This window comes from Fusarium flagelliforme, assembly GCF_020744385.1.
Source record: "Fusarium flagelliforme strain FIESC 12 MPI-CAGE-AA-0113 chromosome Unknown B0J16scaffold_3, whole genome shotgun sequence".
NCBI classification, from domain to species: domain Eukaryota; kingdom Fungi; phylum Ascomycota; class Sordariomycetes; order Hypocreales; family Nectriaceae; genus Fusarium; species Fusarium flagelliforme.
In genome coordinates, this window is record NW_025763505.1 from 3044326 (window position 1) to 3063218 (window position 18893).

At 49.0% G+C, this 18893-nt stretch overlaps 3 protein-coding genes across 3 annotated transcripts; 2 read left to right on the plus strand and 1 right to left on the minus strand.

Moving 5' to 3' along the window:
* Positions 1-6710: 6710 nt before the first annotated feature.
* B0J16DRAFT_105027 (uncharacterized protein) lies at positions 6711-8615 on the plus strand. The gene is made up of 3 exons (XM_046121333.1): positions 6711-7599; positions 7648-7785; positions 7836-8615. Exons 1-3 carry the CDS (start codon positions 6968-6970, stop codon positions 8569-8571), a joined length of 1506 nt encoding a protein of 501 aa, XP_045984869.1. The 5' UTR covers positions 6711-6967; the 3' UTR covers positions 8572-8615.
* Positions 8616-11299: 2684 nt separating this feature from the next.
* B0J16DRAFT_382829 (Rox3 mediator complex subunit-domain-containing protein) lies at positions 11300-12529 on the plus strand (the record flags this gene model as incomplete). Its single annotated transcript, XM_046131276.1, has 3 exons — positions 11300-11609; positions 11751-12397; positions 12455-12529. The coding sequence occupies 3 exons, from the start codon at positions 11300-11302 to the stop codon at positions 12527-12529; spliced, it is 1032 nt and encodes a 343-aa protein (XP_045984870.1).
* A 753-nt stretch (positions 12530-13282) lies between these two features.
* On the minus strand, positions 13283-16237 carry B0J16DRAFT_354893 (fungal-specific transcription factor domain-containing protein; the record flags this gene model as incomplete). Its single annotated transcript, XM_046129397.1, has 6 exons — positions 13283-13973; positions 14026-15262; positions 15314-15685; positions 15743-15807; positions 15861-15988; positions 16055-16237. 6 exons carry the CDS (start codon positions 16235-16237, stop codon positions 13283-13285), a joined length of 2676 nt encoding a protein of 891 aa, XP_045984871.1.
* Between the last annotated feature and the right edge of the window lie 2656 nt (positions 16238-18893).

Below are 18893 nucleotides of genomic sequence, written 5' to 3' on the forward strand. Positions count from 1 at the left end.
AAAGCAAGTTATGAGACAGAGGAGGTCCATATCGCCGTTGAGCTAATGGGCTACCGTATGTGTGTAGGAAGTTAGTCCCAAGATAGCTCCAGCAAGGACAGGCCCGATATGCATGTATATGTCGTTTTTTTTTCTTTTTCTTTCCGTTGTGGACGAGTTGACTTGCAGCAGCAGAAGGCTGATACAATGGCGTGTGGAGCGCTTGTTATGTTTTCTTTTTATTGCCTGCCGAGGCTCGGCTCTCATTGTGTGGCCATCATCGTGGATGAGGAATGCTCCATTGATTGTGGATGACTAGGCTTGAGAAGATGCACTGACTTGGTTCGAAAGAACGTGGTTGTGATCGATTGATTGCTGTGCTTTCTCGGGCTGGTAAGAGTAATCAATGGAAGCTTCGAACCTGTGTATAGTATAGAGGGCCATAAGAAACTCCATACATACCCAGTTCGCTTTGTTCTCAGAGGGATAGATATAGACGCATCTGATCCGGTTTGTATCTGCCAAAGCTCAGAATATCAGATCCTTTTGATTAGGTAGAGGGTGCATAGGAATTGTAGTATATGCTAGGAGAAACCAGGCCCGACGGACCGGACGGGCGGTTCTTGCAACCACGATGGCGACCGTTGTTCTGTTCCTCCCTGAGAGGGAGCGGTCAAATAGGAGTTGTGATGAAATGTGAATTCGTGTTTTCCATACTGGGCAGTCTCGATCTGTATACCAGCTCAAGGTTCATTCTTTTAAGTTTCATATCATGTCCCGTAGTCTGATAGTGCAGGGCAGGGATCACGGAATGCCCGTTGGCTAGATGTCACTGTACGATTCTTACAGAGTCTTGCTCCATATTAAACAGGCCACTATAGAGGCCCTGGTCAGTCAGATTCGCAACCTCAACATATCAAAAGCAAAACACATTTACATCCCCAAGCCTCGCAGCCTCGGTTGATAGCAACTCAGGTATATAGATCTGCTAATCGGATCCTGCTCCAATCTTGGAAGCAAAAACTGTCTATGGATACAGCCAGGCAATACCGCTCCTATCCTTCTTTTTTCTTGAAGAACTGACGTAGATATCTCATTGTTAGGGGTATGCTAGATATTGCGCATACAGGGCCCGGATAATAAGCAGAGAATTCAATAAGCTTCGGTAGTTTGATTGGGTTATATGGCCTCTTAATCTTAGCAACGGTAGCCGTAACTTTAATTTCTCCGCGAAGACTGCCGTCGTGTGACGAGGCTCGTGACAAAGTTGAGAGTTTACTGAATGGTGTTGCAACGTAATCGAGAAACTGTCAACTCAGCAATGAATGCGACTGGTTAAGAGAACGTCCAGGGTCTTGCATTGTCTGGGTTGCAGGATACGAGGGCGGCGACAAGATCCAGCATGGAGAAATAAGTATGATAATATCCCGTCTGCCAGGCTGTCACACGATACGGGAACCATGGCTAGTGGGCGATCGATATGGGGCGGTTAGTGGGCCAGAGTAACATTCTCAAATATGAGCTTTCGCGTATATGCCAGCTTTTCAGATCTGGTTAATATGGCGAGGTCGAACAACCAGGAATCGCGTCGATCTTGAAAACTGCCGAGTGCACAGAGATGCTAAAAAGATCAGAGATGTTTATGTGCTTCTCCAACCCTGCACCTTACTTAGATGCAGATGACTGCGGTCATATTCATGACGCCCGTGATGTTCTGAAATCTGCATGTGCTGCAAGAGTAATGAATGCACTGCAACTCAAGTGCGTACGTGAAAGATCCGATTCTTCCGGACAGAGTTGAGGAAACATAAGGCACCCCCTGACGGCTATTTGATTTGCAGGCTGCTTTGCTAAAGTGACCTTCAACAAGAAGGAGCTGTCAAATCTTAATACCAGAATAGGGAATTCAAACGAATAAGAACAAGGGCGCAAAACTATAACTGGGATAAAGTTCTGGAAGAAAAAGAATGTTTGGGCCCTGATTGATACACCAGTGAGACCCATGGCGAACGCGATGTGACAGGAACCCTATGACTGTTGATCGAACCAAGGTTTTGATGTTTGGCAATGCATCTGCGCCTTAACAGTTAGCTGGGGATCGAATCAAGGAAGAAACGCTCTGCTTATTATGGCTGTTAGTTGCAGCATTGTTTGCTATGGCATCAGTTAAGCAGTGGTGTTCCTGCTCTTCACCACTCTCGGCTTCAGCTTCAGCTGTACATGTATGAGGAGCTCCAAAGCTCGGCTTATCGAGGAAGACAAAACAGTGCTCACGATTGTTCATATCCTGCCAGATCGTGGATCCTCCATTCATCAAATTCTCAGACGATCGTCCTGGATTTCGAGAGTAGTCATCGACTGGAACCAGGAACCCGTGTTGGAGGGCCCCATTCGCTAGAAAGGCGGAGACAACAGTCCTGAAATCTGGGGACAGGAGGGGCGTGTTTGTAACAAGCATATCCTTGCATGCAGTACAGTACGTAGCTGTATGAATTGCCGATTCGAGATTGCAATCAGATCTGGGCTGACGTGAATACATACGAAAGAAAAGGACTGCAGACTACCGATCAGTATAGTGAACTTTTACAGTGAATCCTTCAAGCTATGACTCCTCCACTCCGAGATGATACTGCCCCTGTGAAACGGGATCTTCATAGCTTTGGAAGCCCACACTATGAACGCCTCTTACAAGCACATGTCTGACAGAGGGTTTATTGACGAGCCCGTTTCTTTAAACATGGTTTGACATACATGCAAGAAGCTGCATCGAACCGACTGGATACCGTGCGAGCGGGAATGACATTCGGACAAGACGATGCTTATTCGATGCCGAGCAACAGAAAAGGTCTTCAGCATTTGTGCTCGCCACTCAACCGTGATCATTCGCTGTTGACCAAGGTTGTATGTACTCTAGTTCGGTTACTGGCAGCCCACTGTGCCATTATGCGATCGAAATAGTGAGGTTGCAGGTATCATCCTCAGCAAGATCCCGTCGTATTGCGAGATGATAGTTTGTGTCATGGTTCCCCTGTCGGTTGGCTCGACAAGCGGCGTGACAATTCGGCATTCTCAATTCAAGAACGAAGGTTCATCACGTAGCTTCGTATGACGTATAGGCCGTACGTGAATTCGAATCCGGCTACTTTTTCTTGAGCTCACAACCGTGACTTTGAGCATATGCGCCTGTAATTGAAACCCGCTGCTCTATCAAAGGCTCCCGACTCCTAGCTCAAGATTGTTTTAGTCCAAAGATGAGACATATGACAGCATTGTGGGTTTTCCCGTGAATGTAGAGGGCGGCAGCTTGGGGTTGGGAGGGGCACATCCAATTAGATTAACCCAGTCGATCGAGTTGACGCTCAACAAGCATGTTTGAGTTGCAGTCTGAAGAGATCGAATCTTAGCAGTAATTGCAGTACCTAGTACCAGGCAAGAAAGGTGGATGCTGGAAACACCTCGGTCTCGAAGTATTCAGATTTTACGGTTGGCAGCGCCAAGGGGTCCGTCCCAGTCTCCTATCACCGCTTGTTTGCAATTGAAAAACTCGGTGTCCTCTGCTCTGAGACAATTAGCCATGAGAAGTCGAATTGATTTGAAGCTGCCTCGATGTCAGGGTGTCAGAAGAATTACCCACCGAAACCACAAGAGATGGAATAAGTTGGTCATCTTATGCTAGCTTAGAGTAGCACTTAGACTACTTTATTTTGGTAACCTAAGCCTTAGAGGACATTTCTTCTGTCACTCAACTGCTCGATCAAGCAGGCAAAAGCGCCAATTCATGATGGATCGATATGCTGAAGCTCGAGCCCAGTTGAAGGATGAAACGTCTAGAGTCGGGTTTACCAGGTTATGGTCAGGCCCTGGTCCTGGCTAGTACCGCCACCCGTTAGCAGTTTCGCATGAGATGAGGTACTATGGAGGAGAGCCCGTTATTCTGCGTGTTGTACTTTATGTGAGAACAGTTTGAAAAGAAGATGCAGTTGCTAGTTGGTGAACCGGATGCATACGGCGGCTACCTACTCAACATGAGGCTCTGCTGCAACTTCCAAAACAGAAATGAACGGTCTTCGTAAGGCAGGTAGTCTACACTTCAACCTGCTAAACTTAGATCGGGAAGGGGCGTTGGCTAACTTAACAGGTAGCGGGCAGGAACAGAACAGCCCGATGATCGGCAGTTGGCCGTTGCGACTTCCCCTTTCTAGGCAGGTAGAAAATCATGCTGGGCGGGCAGACGGGCAGCCCGCAGTAGGTGGGTAGGTGCCCGGTAGTAGGCTACTAAGCTACCTAAAGCTACCTACTAACCTAGGTATCCGTAGTACGGATACTTAGGTCCTGTTCCTGCAGAGCTGAACCTGCGCCACCAAATCTTCAACTGAGCACTGTCCACTAAAGATTCATCAATGCATCTCAACAAGCAACCAACTCCACGACAAAAAGGCACGAATCAACGCCATATGTTGATAATCTGAAACGCCACTCATTCTTTTTATAGAGATCGTCAATATGTAGATCCGGACAATTTTCAAGCTCTCGGCTTTTGATTGTAGGCTCAAGTCAGATGATATCGGCTTCATGTACTGATATCAAAGTAGGGGCTTAATCTATCCGATCTGTCACGAAACATTTCTCTCAACTAGCCAACTGCGCTACGCTGTTCCATGGACGGAGAATTAAGGCTGAAGCATCGCCGAAGTGGGAGTTGGTCACTCGCTTGTTCCGTCGTGCATTGACTTTTAACAGCAAGCACAGATGATCGTCTGTGACAGCCACAGCCACGACAAAACAACATGCCGGGTTTTGCTTCCGAGCCTCGGATGATCCCAAGGATTCCCTCATCGCCATCCTCCAGAAATAGAACTGGCTGTGAGCCTCTCGACAGGTATCCCATGGCTCAAAAAAGGTTGAGGTCTTAACCCGAGGCATCTCATGTCGTCCAGCTTAAAACACTTGACACACATTGGCAGCCCCCATTGATGCGTACTCTGTAGACTATCGGACTATGCAAATAATCTCTTTCCAGTGATCGGGCTGCCCCAAGTGCCGTTCAACAGGACCTATGTTGAATCCCAGTGTCTCCACAGTCTCGACCTTCACCTTGGAACAAGAATACAAGGGGTCAGACTTGGTCAAAAGGAGTCCGCACATGTCGGACCGGCCACCATTTATGACAGCCTCTAGCTGACTTCCGCATCATCTTGCGAATGCCCTCCTGCACGAAAAAATATGTCACGTTTAACAATGTCTTGTTCTGAGCTTCACCCAGTCTCTCTGGTTACCAGATAAGTACAGTATGTGTGGGTTTGATACGCTGTCTCGCCTCACATCGCTTCACACCACCCAAGGCCACCGAGCAGCCTTGTTACATATCTCACAGGGAAGAGGACGATCATCCCTACGATCTCCCCATACTCGTCCACTTTGTCAGTGTGCTGTACGATACGTACGTTACAAGCCTTCTGGGCCATCCCCTCATCTCGTCTTGACCATCTCCCCTTCCCGACCATTCATCAGATATCCCTGCATTTTACCCAAATATGCTTTCACCACGAGACCCTTACAATCTTGTAGGCCCAGTTAGATCCCCGACCAGATTTCACGCCCTGTTCACAGCGTTGCAGCACACCCCCTAATCCTTGCAAGAATCTTATTGGTTGTCCCCGCCCAAGCCGCGACAACGGTTATGCGCAACATGCGCTAAACCGCAACGTCGACACAAGTTCAAGATGACGAAGGATCAATGCAGTTTTTCACAGAGAAACAGGCCCGCGCTGTGCCCTTGGTTGATACTCTGTGGCTTTGTTGTCCTTTCTGATCTATCTAGTGTACTCATACTCAGCCTTGTTGATGGTGAGCAAAACCCTGTATTTAGTCTGACTCGTACATCTCTGGCTCTTCACTGTCCCACAGTACCTACTAGCAGGAAACAACAGCCATACCAAACAGGTGCCATCATCCATCTCTGAATGTTGATCAAGAGATGGATTGATAATTAGAAGCGTTATGAATCCGGTATCCCACTCTGTTCAGGATCACCACGGCACGGACATCTGACGGGGACCCTATTCGCTACCGACGTACGTACAGTAGTATGAGGAAATTGATGGATCAGCCCACAAGGATTCTTAGTGATTCTCTGTCTATACTGTAAAGTATACATAGACGCGTAGAAAAAGCATATAGTGGGTAAAGAATCTCCCATATGGGGCCTTTTGAAGCACCAACAAGCATAGACACGCAACGCTTCGCTCAGTTGTCCGCCAGGTTAGATATCCGCCCCCACCACTTGTTAGTCGTTGCGGTTTCCACTCCTTGTACAGGCCCCAGGGTGCGCCTGCACGAAGCAAGCACCTCTTTTTTACTTTGTTTTCCTACACCTTACAGGGCAGGGAAATACCTCCCAACATGACCTTGTTCAGGCCCCTGGGCAAGGATATGGCAGCTACGGCTTTTCGTTGACCCAAACCCCACCATGAGGCGTGTCCTTGCTTGTCATCTTGGACTCATATATTCATCCCAAGCCCGGCTTCAAAGTGAATGATTATGACTTGGATAGCATTCCTTCTGTCCTACGACATATCAACTGCATTTCTTGAGCTACATTTTATGTGCTTATCCCTTCATTTCAACATCCAGTCCATTCGTTCCAGAGATTCTTACGAACCATCGTTGCCATCTTAAACTCCAACCGATCTTTACCTCTCATGCTTGTTTATTAAGAGACCAGGCCTCACTCACATTCCTTTCCGCCTAATTTCCTAACATTGTATTCTGCTACCCGCTCATTACCACGCCCTTGCTCTTTACTCCGTTATCATCTCGGGAGCGGTTTCAAGCGTCCTGCAACATACCGACCCGTCCGTGAAAGCAGGGCAGAAACATTGGAACTACACTGTGTTGGTTGTACTTGCTCAGCTTACACTGGCTGGTCTCACTGCCATCTCTTCTTACTTAAACCTGCCTACTGCTATTCGATCTACGCCTCGTCCAAATGCTCGTTACAAGGCAATACGATACTGAACATAGCCGTTGGCCATTCAGCAGATACGACCCATCTCGTAACTCGACGAGCCCTCGCATGTCGAACCCTTACGATGTCAATGTCGAGCTGCCGGCACCTTCGAGCTGGCAAGGGCACAACTCCAGTTCTACCCAAGGAAGCAATGGGTTCTCCCAATCTTACACTCCACGAAATGGACCCTCGCAGCTTTCTCAGATGCACCAGCCAGCGGAAGAGAAAGGCAATTCTCTGGGAATTCATATGAGGTCCGGAACAACACCGCTATACTCGTCTCAACTCCAAACCGCAGATCACAGTGGGATCCTTTCAGCACCGAAGCACTCCATCTCGCACAATGATGTCTATGGGATGAAGCCCGGCAATTCAGTAGCGGATAATTCTGGCAGTATCTCCCAAGCCGCAGCAGCTGGTACCTTCGTGCCCCTTGGTCGTTCAGGATCTGAGGTTTCAACCGCCCAATCCAGCCATGGGGGAAGAGTCAACTCACCACCGGATGAAGAGGATGACGACCTTGATGAGGAAGACTCACTCGATGGCGACGAGAACTCGACTCAAACCCCTGCGGAACGGGCAGCTGCTCGCCGTAAGATGAAGCGGTTCAGGTTAGTACCCCTATGTCAAAAGCCGCAGACAATAGCTCACCATGTTAGACTTACCCATCAACAAACCCGATTCCTCATGAGTGAGTTTGCAAAGCAACCTCACCCCGATGCCGCGCACCGTGAGCGATTGTCCAGGGAAATCCCCGGGCTGAGCTCCCGCCAGGTCCAGGTCTGGTTCCAGAACAGGTACTTAACCCTTATAGACGATTGTACTGGCATAGCTAACCAAGAGCCAGACGCGCTAAGATCAAGAGACTTAATGCCGACGACCGCGATCGTATGATAAAGATGAGAGCAGTCCCCGAGGGTTTCGACAATGTCCAGGCACTCCACTCTCCTTATGGTGCAGTCCACGGCATGAACGCTCCTATGCACTCTCCGGGGCAGTTCAACACTCAGTCATACGCCCAACACATGATGAGACCCCTGATTGTCGATGCTCGAAGGAATGATGCCCACGAGCATTCTTCACCCACCAGTCTGACCCCGGGATTCGGTGGAATGACATACAGCCCTGCTGGTAGCATGACCAGCTCCAGCCTAGCATCACCACTTTCCCCAGCCCCAAGTGATCGCTACCCGTATGGTGGCCACTTCTCTGCTCCTCTCACAGGTAGTCCGAGAACATCGCACCCATTTGGGCAGCAGCACGGCCTTGGTAACCCTATTGAGATCCATCGCTCAAGCCCCCATCCTATCCCGCCGCCACTGCTTCGTGACTCCCTATCTCGAGCCAGGTCAGAGTCCTCGCAGTCGCCGCTACGACCCAGCATGTCATGGAAAGGGGATGTCGTTGAATACACATACCGAGCTGCGAGCAGCACGAGCCCGAACCTCCCTGACCGACAGCCACCCCTGTATCAGCCAACACCTATAAGCCACCCTTCTGGTGGCATTAACAGCTATGGCACAAACTCCATCCCCAACACGACGACACCGCCAGGCATCCCAGCTTCGAGAGCGGACATCTGAATGGTGTAGATCTTTCCACCCAATCGTTGCCGTGTCCCCGCCCAGGACTCATCGCCTACGTGGAGCTGGCTCTTTTCAACAGCCCAGTTCAAAGTACCATTAGGAGTGCATGAAGTCGCTTGAGGTCTTGGGTGTTACCCAGGTATACAGTACTTGTCACACCAGGACATGTTGGCATGATGCACTTCTCACTGCTCCCGCAAGACCTGGAAAGAGTCTTGTCAACTGCATTGTTGGGCTCGCCTCTACTTTCTCTTTGGCGAACACCGTGCTGCTGCCACCTTTGGTTATATTCTTTCTCTTGTCTTGGGGTCATGCTGTCGATTTCGGACCAGGCGCGCTGGGGAGGGTTGGACTGGGTATTTTGATAATGATCACGACCCTTTCTTTTGTTGTTTATGGGGGCAAGGTAATTATCATGATGATGAACATCTAAAGCTGGCATTTAGTGAGAAAAAACATACGGGGGGTTCAATGGGGTCAACAGGCGTAAATGTTCTTTCGGGGTTCTATTGCTGGGTTTGTTTTACGGGACGGACTGGTTCTTCCCTTCTTTATCCAAGTTGGACATTTTCGATTGGGGATATCAGAATACCAGTCGAGGTATGTAGTCTGCTAGATAGGCTCTGGCCCTGGTGGCAGCTTGCACACAGTTAGTATGACAATGAATGATATTAAGAAAAACCTCAAGTTCCAGATTAAAGTAGAAGTTGCAGTGATACTGATTGCTAGAAAGTGTGACTGGAGAATGTGATTTGAAACGAATGTAGATTTGATGATACTAGTTTGGAATATGGATCTTTGAACCCCTGAGCTCAAGATATTTCAGATACAGCTTTATCACGAGAAGCCTCCGTATTGTATTCGGTGATATATTATATATCATCCTATCTTTTTTATCAAGACGGGTCGGTCTGTGAACTGCTCGGAAGTATAGTCTATGTAACCAACGATTAGTGATTAGTCTTTGACCCTAACATCAAAGTTGATATCTGGGGCACATGCAAGCTCTTTGTAGTCAGACAAGCCAGTTCTCCTTCCGGCAGCCAAGCGGTTATCAGTGATGGAAAACATCAGGCCGAAAACACAGACCAGGCTGCTAGGCTTACCAGATGTTGGGTGTCATCACGATACAGTGCTAAGAGCATGGGCCAGACGAAGAGCTAAAGACTTACCATCTAACAATTTTCTTATTTCATGCAAGGCAATGGCTGGCTATACAGAAGCGATTCACGTCACGATACGACGCCCGAACGGGTTTTATGTCCTTTACGTCTCTTTTCCTCCCTCATCAGATCCAGGACAAAGAGCCCAAAAGGGTGAAGAAATGTCACTTGCATCAGGTCATCACCGCATCATGGTAGCCGCACGAGGGGCCCTCGTGATGATGGTTTTAGGCAAGGTTACTGAAGTGTGCTCTCGACCACAAATCCCGAAATGTTACAGCAGCGTAGGGTCGAGCAAGCTGACAATGGTTGAGGGATAGTGGTGGTCTTGTTTGTATGAGAAAAGAGAGGAATTTTTTTGGCGAGATATTTGCGATCTTATCAAAAAAGGAAAGGTCATGTGACACACTAGAGCCTCCACTTGCTGGGCGGGCTGCTAGGCGACGAACGACCCAGAGTGGGTTTTATGGTGCCTCAGGTGCTTAAAGGACGGAGTTGCCTTATTACTATTAGCCTCACATTGGATGGAACCTACAAACTGAACCCATGGGTCATCAGACAGACGCGTCAAAATTGCTGTTTCGGATATTACAAAGATGAAAAGAAAGATGCTTTTGTTATCAACACGCGACTACCATGTAGTGGTTTCTTTGTAACTTTACACAGGTACCTAGGGCTTGGGACAATGAGCTTTAATTTGGTTAATCTTCCAGCACAGTTCATCACTTGAGACGTGATTCGGTGATACCGTCTGCATTGAATTATGGGGCCGACAGCTCACTGCAACTGCGACTGCGGAGGGCGGGCTGATTAAAGGAATATGTACCTAAAAGAGAGCCCTTTGTTCTCCTGTTAAAAAAAAGACCAGCCACTCAGATTCACGGAACATGTTCCCGAAAACTGGTCAGTGAGCCGAAGGGCACTGAAAGAACCTCTGTTCTGCCAGTGAAAGGCCTGGAAATAACGGCTTGTCCGTGCTGGAACGTTCCTGGCTCCGAGCCATTGACTGGTTTCACAGACCACCCCATCTGAAATTGCCTCGCCTCTCAGGCTCAAACTCTGGCAAAAGATCAAAAGCTAATACCAATACGGATGATGCCAAGGCCCCATCCAAGTATCTTTCAGCGTAGCCAACACGCAAAAGTGACTTTCTTGTCGGATCAGGTAGACTTGGCGCCAGATTATGTAACAAAATACGTACCGCGTCTCTGCCTCTGCCTCTCCCTCATTCCAAACACTACGCTCAACTCCACACCTTTTGCCCCCGATTCAACCTCTGACAACCAAACCAACCATCGCCTTATTCGACGTCAACCCTCGCTCTACGCCAGCGACATTCGCCCATTTCCCTCGGATCCGTCGATTTTAGATACCCCGATCCTTCAGTAACACAGCAGCCGACTTTAAATTCGTCTGCGCCGCGCCCGCTCATCTCACCGAGTCCCGAGAAAAACCCAGTGCCAGTGCATGACGTTTGGCTGAAGAGAGAAGCGGAGCGCAGCGACTTTCGGTCGACGACCGGCGCGACTCTCGCACAACCCTCCCTCGCGGAGTCGTCCACGATGTCGTTCCATCCTCAGACTCCCCAGAGCCCATCGCAATTCTCCTCCGGGACCTCGGAGCCCGTGTTGAGCGTGGCCACCTCCATGACCACTACGACTACGCCAACAACTTTGCCGACTCCTGCCCACAGCGTCACCGGAAGCGCACATCACGACCTTGCAATGGCCGACGACTCACCTCAGAAGCGGAAACGCTCCATGGACGACAGCGGTGACCGCGAGCAGAAGAAGGTCCATGTCGAGGAAAGCAAACTGGGGATTGAGGACCTGCATCTTGATGTGGGGAAGAAATACCTGCTTTGCCAAACTCGTAAGACTCCCTTCACAGCCCTTTTCCCGCTCCCTGCAGCGCTCGGATTCTGGCTCTGAATGAGAGCTTTTTGCGGGCATTATATCATATCATTATGTGATTCCCGCCAGAGAATTGTTTGTTAACATCACTCTTTTCTAGCCCATCCCGAAACTTTGCCGCGCGTCTCGGAAGACTTGTATGATTTGTTCAACCTCAATGCACTCGCCGCCGAAGTAGCCCGAGAGAAACCCAACGGAGAAAAGAACGCACTACGTTCATCCTATACTGGCCATATGAAGCGCTTAGGTGTCGCTGGCCACTGGAAAGTGCAAAGGACGGATAAAGATTCCAACGAGAAACCCGACTTCTTTGACATCCTTCACATGCCCGATGAAGATTGGGACAACACGATTGTCAAGGGACAAAATATCAAACATGGACTATCACAAGCAAGTCTATCCGCTCTTGGACGAGCAGTCTCTATGGCTAAAGGTCCACTGAGCAAGAAAGACTGGGACACATCAGTATTGGGACTTCAGTCACCCGGCGGAGACTCGAAGCTACCATCATCGGCAAGGCCTACCGCTCCCAACACTCCCCTGAACGTTCCTGGTGCAGTAGGACGGCTAAAGGCTCAAGGGGCCTCAGCAAATGATCCGAACCGACCAAAGCGTAACGTCAAGAAGAGGACATATGGTGACAGCAGCTTCGAGGGTTATGGCGAAGGCTACCCCGATGATGACACAGCCATGGAAGGAGGGTATTCCACAGGAGAGGGAGAGGGTGGCCAAAAGCGACGCAAAAAGGTAAATGAATCTTGGTCATCTACCTCTAGGCTTGCCAACTGACTCAAGCTCGTATAGAACCCGGGCAGCGCTTCACCGTACCCAAGCGCGATGCGCCAGCAAAGCTACGGTCCTGGCATGGTTGGCGCTTGAGGCATTCCACGAATGTATCTCACTCTGGCTTGATCAGCCATCAAACATTCTCCTCTTGGAGTCAACTTCTCTCGAACCAATTATCAAACCTTACCGAAAGGAGGTTTGCAGTTTGATTGAGAGTAATCTCGTCACAGCACGAGGACGCTACCTGCCAAATCGCGTCCAAGTTTCACAAAAAAGACTTTTTATCAACTTTTTACGTTTTGTATACACGTCATGCTACGATTCCGCCAAAGGCAACGCCCTCCCGAAATGGAGATCACGCGAAACCAGAAGATGCGATCGTCCTAGGATTCGTATCGGCGACCAAAAAATCACAGTGCAATTTGCTTTGACAGCCCTGCGGGCTTTTATTTAATCTTGGTTTTTGACTTTCTTGCATTCTGAAGGGGCGGGCACACAACTTCGCCGTCCCAACGAGCACGGCGTTCGGACACTGGGGAGAGGGGACTTATGGTAACGGCCGGCCGGTATGTTAATGCGGTCACGAGGGGGTTTAGGATGGGCATCCGGGGGAGGTCAGAAGTCATAGTTCGGTCGCCGTAACTATACTATGATACAAAACTAGCGCTAAAATGCTCAAAACAAATAAAATCTAAATACTTGAAAAGGAGCCACTCTGTTTTCTCTTCTCTCTGAGTCCTGTATATCGTAGCGCATATCTCATTACATCCGCCCGCCCTTCTCTAAACCTCCAAAGCATGCTGTCAAACAACTTGTCAGACTAAATCGTCGTCCCTAAGGTTGATATTATACTTGATCCCCACCAAAATTACCATTCTCGACCGTTGGGTACGCGCCGGTGGTCATCTCAGCCCAGCTCCAATCCAATGTCATGGGCAAGGAGAAGAGATCTTGTGGGAGGAGTGGCTGTTGGAATGCTGATACCGGCATTTGCGGAGAGTTCATACTGCCTTCACCATAGTTCATCGTTGAATCAAAGTCGTTGGGTTGCGGTACCGGGAACTCTTGCGGCCAACCAGCTGACATTGCTGACGGAGAAGGATCATTCATCGGTGTGCTTATAGGAAATGATCCCATCGAATCACCGTTTGAGGGTGGTGACAGCTGGGCTTGGGAAGATCTTCTAGGCGTAGTGGAAGACACAGAAGCAGACCTTACCGACTCTTTTGCGGCATGTTGCCGGACACCGGCGTTGGTAGATGCTTTGCTTGCAGAGTCCTGGTTCTTACGCTTGCGCCTAGAAGACTGCTCCTTTTCAGCCTTGTCGATAACGGCCTTGGCTATACGTTCGAATTCGGCACAAATACCGAGCATTCGGTGCACACCACCCTGTTCAGCTTCTTGTCCGAGCATGGAGAGGAAGGTGACGACAATATTCATAAGTCGAGTATCTGACTTGGCGCGCGGGTCCAGAGGATTTTGGAGAATATTTCCAAACAATGTTACGAGTGCAGAGACAGGGAAGTAAAGAATCATCCTAATCATTTACGTTAGTAGTCTGTGGGGATGATCCCGACTCGAAAACTTACCAGACACAAGCAAAATCGCCCTGGGGCACATACTTCAGCAGCGAGACAGATGCTCGCGCTGCGGCCGTGCAAAGTGCTGCCGATGAAAAGACACGTGGGTTAAGAGGTCGAGCGTTTAGACCCTGAATAGCATAATTGGCCAGTCGGCTTGTCCAGTAACCGTGATGAACAGACATACGATGAATGGTCGTGAGGCAGTTGTAGTATGTGAGGTGCAACATGACAACATGGAGAATCAGAGGAGTGTGCGAGGCATTGATGTCATGCTCAGGGCGATAATCAATGGGAATGCTGTCCTTCCACTCTTCCAGCTTCTGGTCTAGCTCGCCAATGGTGTTGAGAAGTTCGCCATCGGATTGTTTGGTAGCCTGAACAGAGTATAACCTCTTGTAGACCTCGCTTTCAATAGTAGCGAATTCACACATAACACGGAAGAGGTTCATTTTGCCCTTGCCATCAGCTAGTGGAATGTTACCGATGTTGTCTGCTGGATCAGCATCTGGAAGCTCGACATTCATATCATCATCATCCTGAGCCGGTGGGCGGCCAGCGCGGAGACAGAGGTCTTTGTCGAGCATGTAAGCGATCCAAAAGACTCTCTTGCGTTGCTCGATTTCGATAGGATTGAGGTTAAATCCGGTACCGCGCTTATGAAGACCAATGCTCTGTGCGAGACGCATCGCAGCTGAAACCAGCAGAAACGTGGGCTGAGGGTTGGGTGTCCCTTGCAAAAACAGGGCCATACCGAGGAGAGCCTGGACACTTAACAAGTCGGTGTTTCGCATAGTCAGCTCTGGGAAAACACCGATGGCGTTCTTCAGATAGCCCCAGGCCTTCTCATCCTCATCTTGTGGGACGAGATTACTCATGACGCGCAGGCGGTGGGCGATAGCGAGCGCACAGTTGAGACTTGCCCACCATCCAGATCCCTGGTATGGCTCAGCCGAATACTGCATCTGTACCAGGTGCATGAAGGTTGGCTGATGAAACAGGGGGAAAATACAATTAAAGTTGTCGAAGTAATCCTGGAGCAGAGATAGAGCCTCGGGCTTGGGAGGCAGTGGGCGGAAGACAGGTCGCTGGAAGAGATCGCCAAAGACTTCAGGTTTCCAGTTAGTCCACTTGTGGTCGTCGACAGAAATGTCCGATATAGTTCGTTGGAAAGAGTCATCGCCAGTCTTTGAGTTCACCCACGATACTCCCTTGGGCGAGAAAATAGAGAAACCAGAAGATGAGCCTGTCACAGGTTAGTAAAGGGCAACTGATATGTTGCAGGTTGGTAGCTTACCAATATATCTAGTCTCTCCATAATTATTCGTTACTAGAGAGCACATCATCTCTGACAAAGCCTCGACTTCTTCCGGCTCTTCAGGCTGTGCTTCGTCTCCATTTGCATTTGGTGCTGGCGCTGTTGATGGGGCGGTCGAAGGAGCTGGTGTGGCTGACTTGCGCTTTTCATCCTTGGCAATAGAGTTGGGCGATGTCAATGAGCTCTGAGGGGTCATTACAGCGCCGTCTGCGGCCGAAGGAACAGATATAGAGTGAGATGGTGAGTTTGGTCCAGATCCAACGGCCATTGACGCTTGTCTCGACTTTTCCTGTCGTTCCATTAACCTCTTCTCCAAAGCGCCAAGGTCATCGTCATCCTCGTCGAGGAGGCCTGCATGGCATGTCAGTTTTCATTACAAATCAAGAGCTGTGTGAGTGCCTCACGTACCAGAGAGCCTCAAAAGGTGTTCCATGCGATTCAATCGGTTCTCAAGACCCTCAATATACTTTGCACTTTGAATTTGTAAGCAATGGCTATGGCAGCTTGGTAGACGTGAGTAGCATACCCTTTTGGAGGAGCGCGCTTTTTCTCGACTTGAGTAAAGACACACTCGGTCTTGTAATTGATGCAGTGCGTACAAGAAGGCATCTTGCCGTCACACTTGATTTTCTTCTTGCGACACATATCGCATGCCTGTGAAATTTCCCAATCAGCACTCTGAATCTTGAGCCTGCGTCCGTTTTCAAGGTTCATTCATACTCTGGCAATTCTCCTTCTCTTTGGATCGTTGGCATCTTCGAGCATCATAGCCGAGTCGTTGAACATTTGAGCAGCGATTTCAGGGGGCAATTGCGGTATGCCATCGTAACTACCAAAGACCTGCGGCGGCTGATTCATGATGGGAGGGGCCATGCCCGGGACCTGAAAGGCCATATGATCCATCTTGTTGGAGGTGACAGCGGAAGGAGTCGCTGATTAGAGTATAATAGAGTATGTTAGAGTCGAGTCGAGTAAAGTGGTTGTCGATCGAGGTTCGCAAAGCGGCGCGAGCGGCGTGCTCGTGGATCAATCTCCGGCAAGAAAGCGTCCGTCCGTCGACTTGCGACACGAGAGTATACAGGCGCTCGAGGCTCGAGGATTTGGTGTGAATTAATTATTTATAAGCAGATCATGAAGAGTGTGTATTTAAAGCGATGCGCAAAGAAAGTTTGTAGCTTTGTAGCTGTGCCGTGCTGTGCTGTGTGGAGAGAGCAGGCGAAGGAAGGTCGAGTTTGGGGTAAATCGCAGATCGGAGTCGACGGGATCGCTTAAAGTTATGATACAATACTGACTGTACAAGCGGCTGCGCTGCCGAGGACTAACCTGACGGTTAGGTTAGCTAAACGAACCGAGCCAGACAAGGAGACAAGGGCGACAGGAGACAGTAGTCTAGGATCAGGACCAGGCAGGCCAAGGACCAGGCGACTAATAAATGGCCTAGACTGGACCGCGATTCTATGACAGCCACTCAAGTTTCTTCACTCACTGTCAGACTCGGGGGCTCTTCTCTTCTCTTGACGGAGAATTGGGTGGGGTGGCGGAGTTTTGCTTTGGTGTGACAAGAGGGCTTCTTGGCGGACAAGTAGAGAGAGTACTAATAAGTACCGTTCGTTCTGCAGGCTTGTGCTCAGGTAGCGTTTACCTAGCGTAGTAGTGGAGCGTACTAGGTATAGGTGAGTATTTTATAGCGTGAGTACTGTATTAAAGAAAGTCGAAGATCAATGAAAGTGAGAAAGAAGGAAGGGAAAAAAAGGTCGCGATGTGCCGTCTTGGTGTTGAAGAAGAGAAAACAGATAAAGATTATTAGAAATCTTTCAAACAGAAAAAGGCATAAACCGGCAAGTCTTGTATCCGTCCGTACAAGTCTCTCTGCCAGGTAACAAACTCAGTCTCATGGTACCTTGCTTACCTCACTTTGGATCGGTGAGACGAGACAAGTCGCAGGGAAGCCCAGGACTTAATGCGCGGGTATTTGTTTCGAATCAGGGAAAGGCCAGAGAGAGAAAGTGAGTGCATCCCCTTAGAGGCAAGTGCCCGGCAGTCCAGTCTGGTCTAGGTACCTGCCTTAGGTACCTTGTGTTTATACCCGTAGGTATGGAGGTAAGGAAGGAATGCTTGGATACCTACCTGCCCAAGGCACCTAATCTTAAACGACATCAATATGTGTCAAACCTAGCAGCTAACTTTATCTTCTAGACATCAACCAATCGCAACATCTAGCGAACCGGACATCACTCATCAAGATATCCTCTTCAGCTGGTACTGTACCCTTATCGTGACTCGAAGCGACGGACGTTCAAACAAGGTCCAAATGTGAAATACATACGGACAGATGATCGTCAAAGGACCCCTGAATACCGGCATCCAGCCTGCATCATCCATCCTTATATACTACAGTACAAGGTCAAAACCCGGTATGTGCAGTAGGGGATGCCTCTAAACGTGCTTATCAAATTCTCCAACCCTGGTATGTACGCAGTACTGACTCGATCACTTCAGGGCGAAGATAGATCATCTTTTGTCAGTCATTATGTTAATACTCCACATCCTGTTACAAGATGATTTTTTTTTTCCTCACTGGCAGGGAGGATGCTGCAGGTTCTACGCATATTTCGAGTTCTGCAAGGACACATCCGTCACTAAATTAGCCCTTTCTTCAAATGGCCGCAAAGAGCATAGACTAGCCTCTGCCAGCGTGTGTATCCGAGGCTAAGGAGGCTGGGTCGACATGGCAGAGGAGAGCTTCCTGTTATATCCGTAGGCTTTCTCTTCAAGTCCGAGACCAGGTCTAGCCTCACCAATTCAACACAGGTCATCCATCACACAGACATTGACCACGTTGCGCGTCCCTGCAAGGCAAGACAAAAGATGTACAACTTCAAAGTCTGGAAAGAGAAAAGAATCATCATTTCCCCTGATGACGTGTCTCAGACTTAAAACACACAGACATTGACAAACCGTTGGAACCTCACTACTGGGAAAATTTAGTACCCGCAGCCAGCCGATCGACAAACCAACCAACCAACCAACCGTTCTGGCTTTCAATCTCTCTAAACGCCCAATGAAAGCCTTCTCTTCCGTAGCTAGGTACATACAGTACAATACTTGGCAGCCCCCGTCCCGAATACGTCGCTTCATCCGAACCTGAGGGGAGGGGGCTGTGCATCCTGAGACACTCAACACATGGCATCAAGCTGAGTGTAACTTGACCAACAGAACCAACAATACATAATTAACTAGTGCTGAAGAAAGTAAACGCCGCGGGGATGGATCCTGTAAGATCAGCAGCCGCCTGATTCTATTCTGGAGCTTCTTCTCAGCGTTCTAAACTCTGTCAGATTTATACCAAGTTTAGCGTGGTAATTAATCACTGCCCGTGGTCTAAAAAGAATAGGGGACTCAACCTGGCCTAAACTCTACAACTTTTATAACCTTATTCCTGTCCATATATCGAGCACAGATGGGGTTGAATAAGCAATTACCATCATATCCGCAGCGTTATAACAAATGGGATCCATAGAAATCGTAATTGCCGTGTTTCCTCCCTCATCTGTAGACT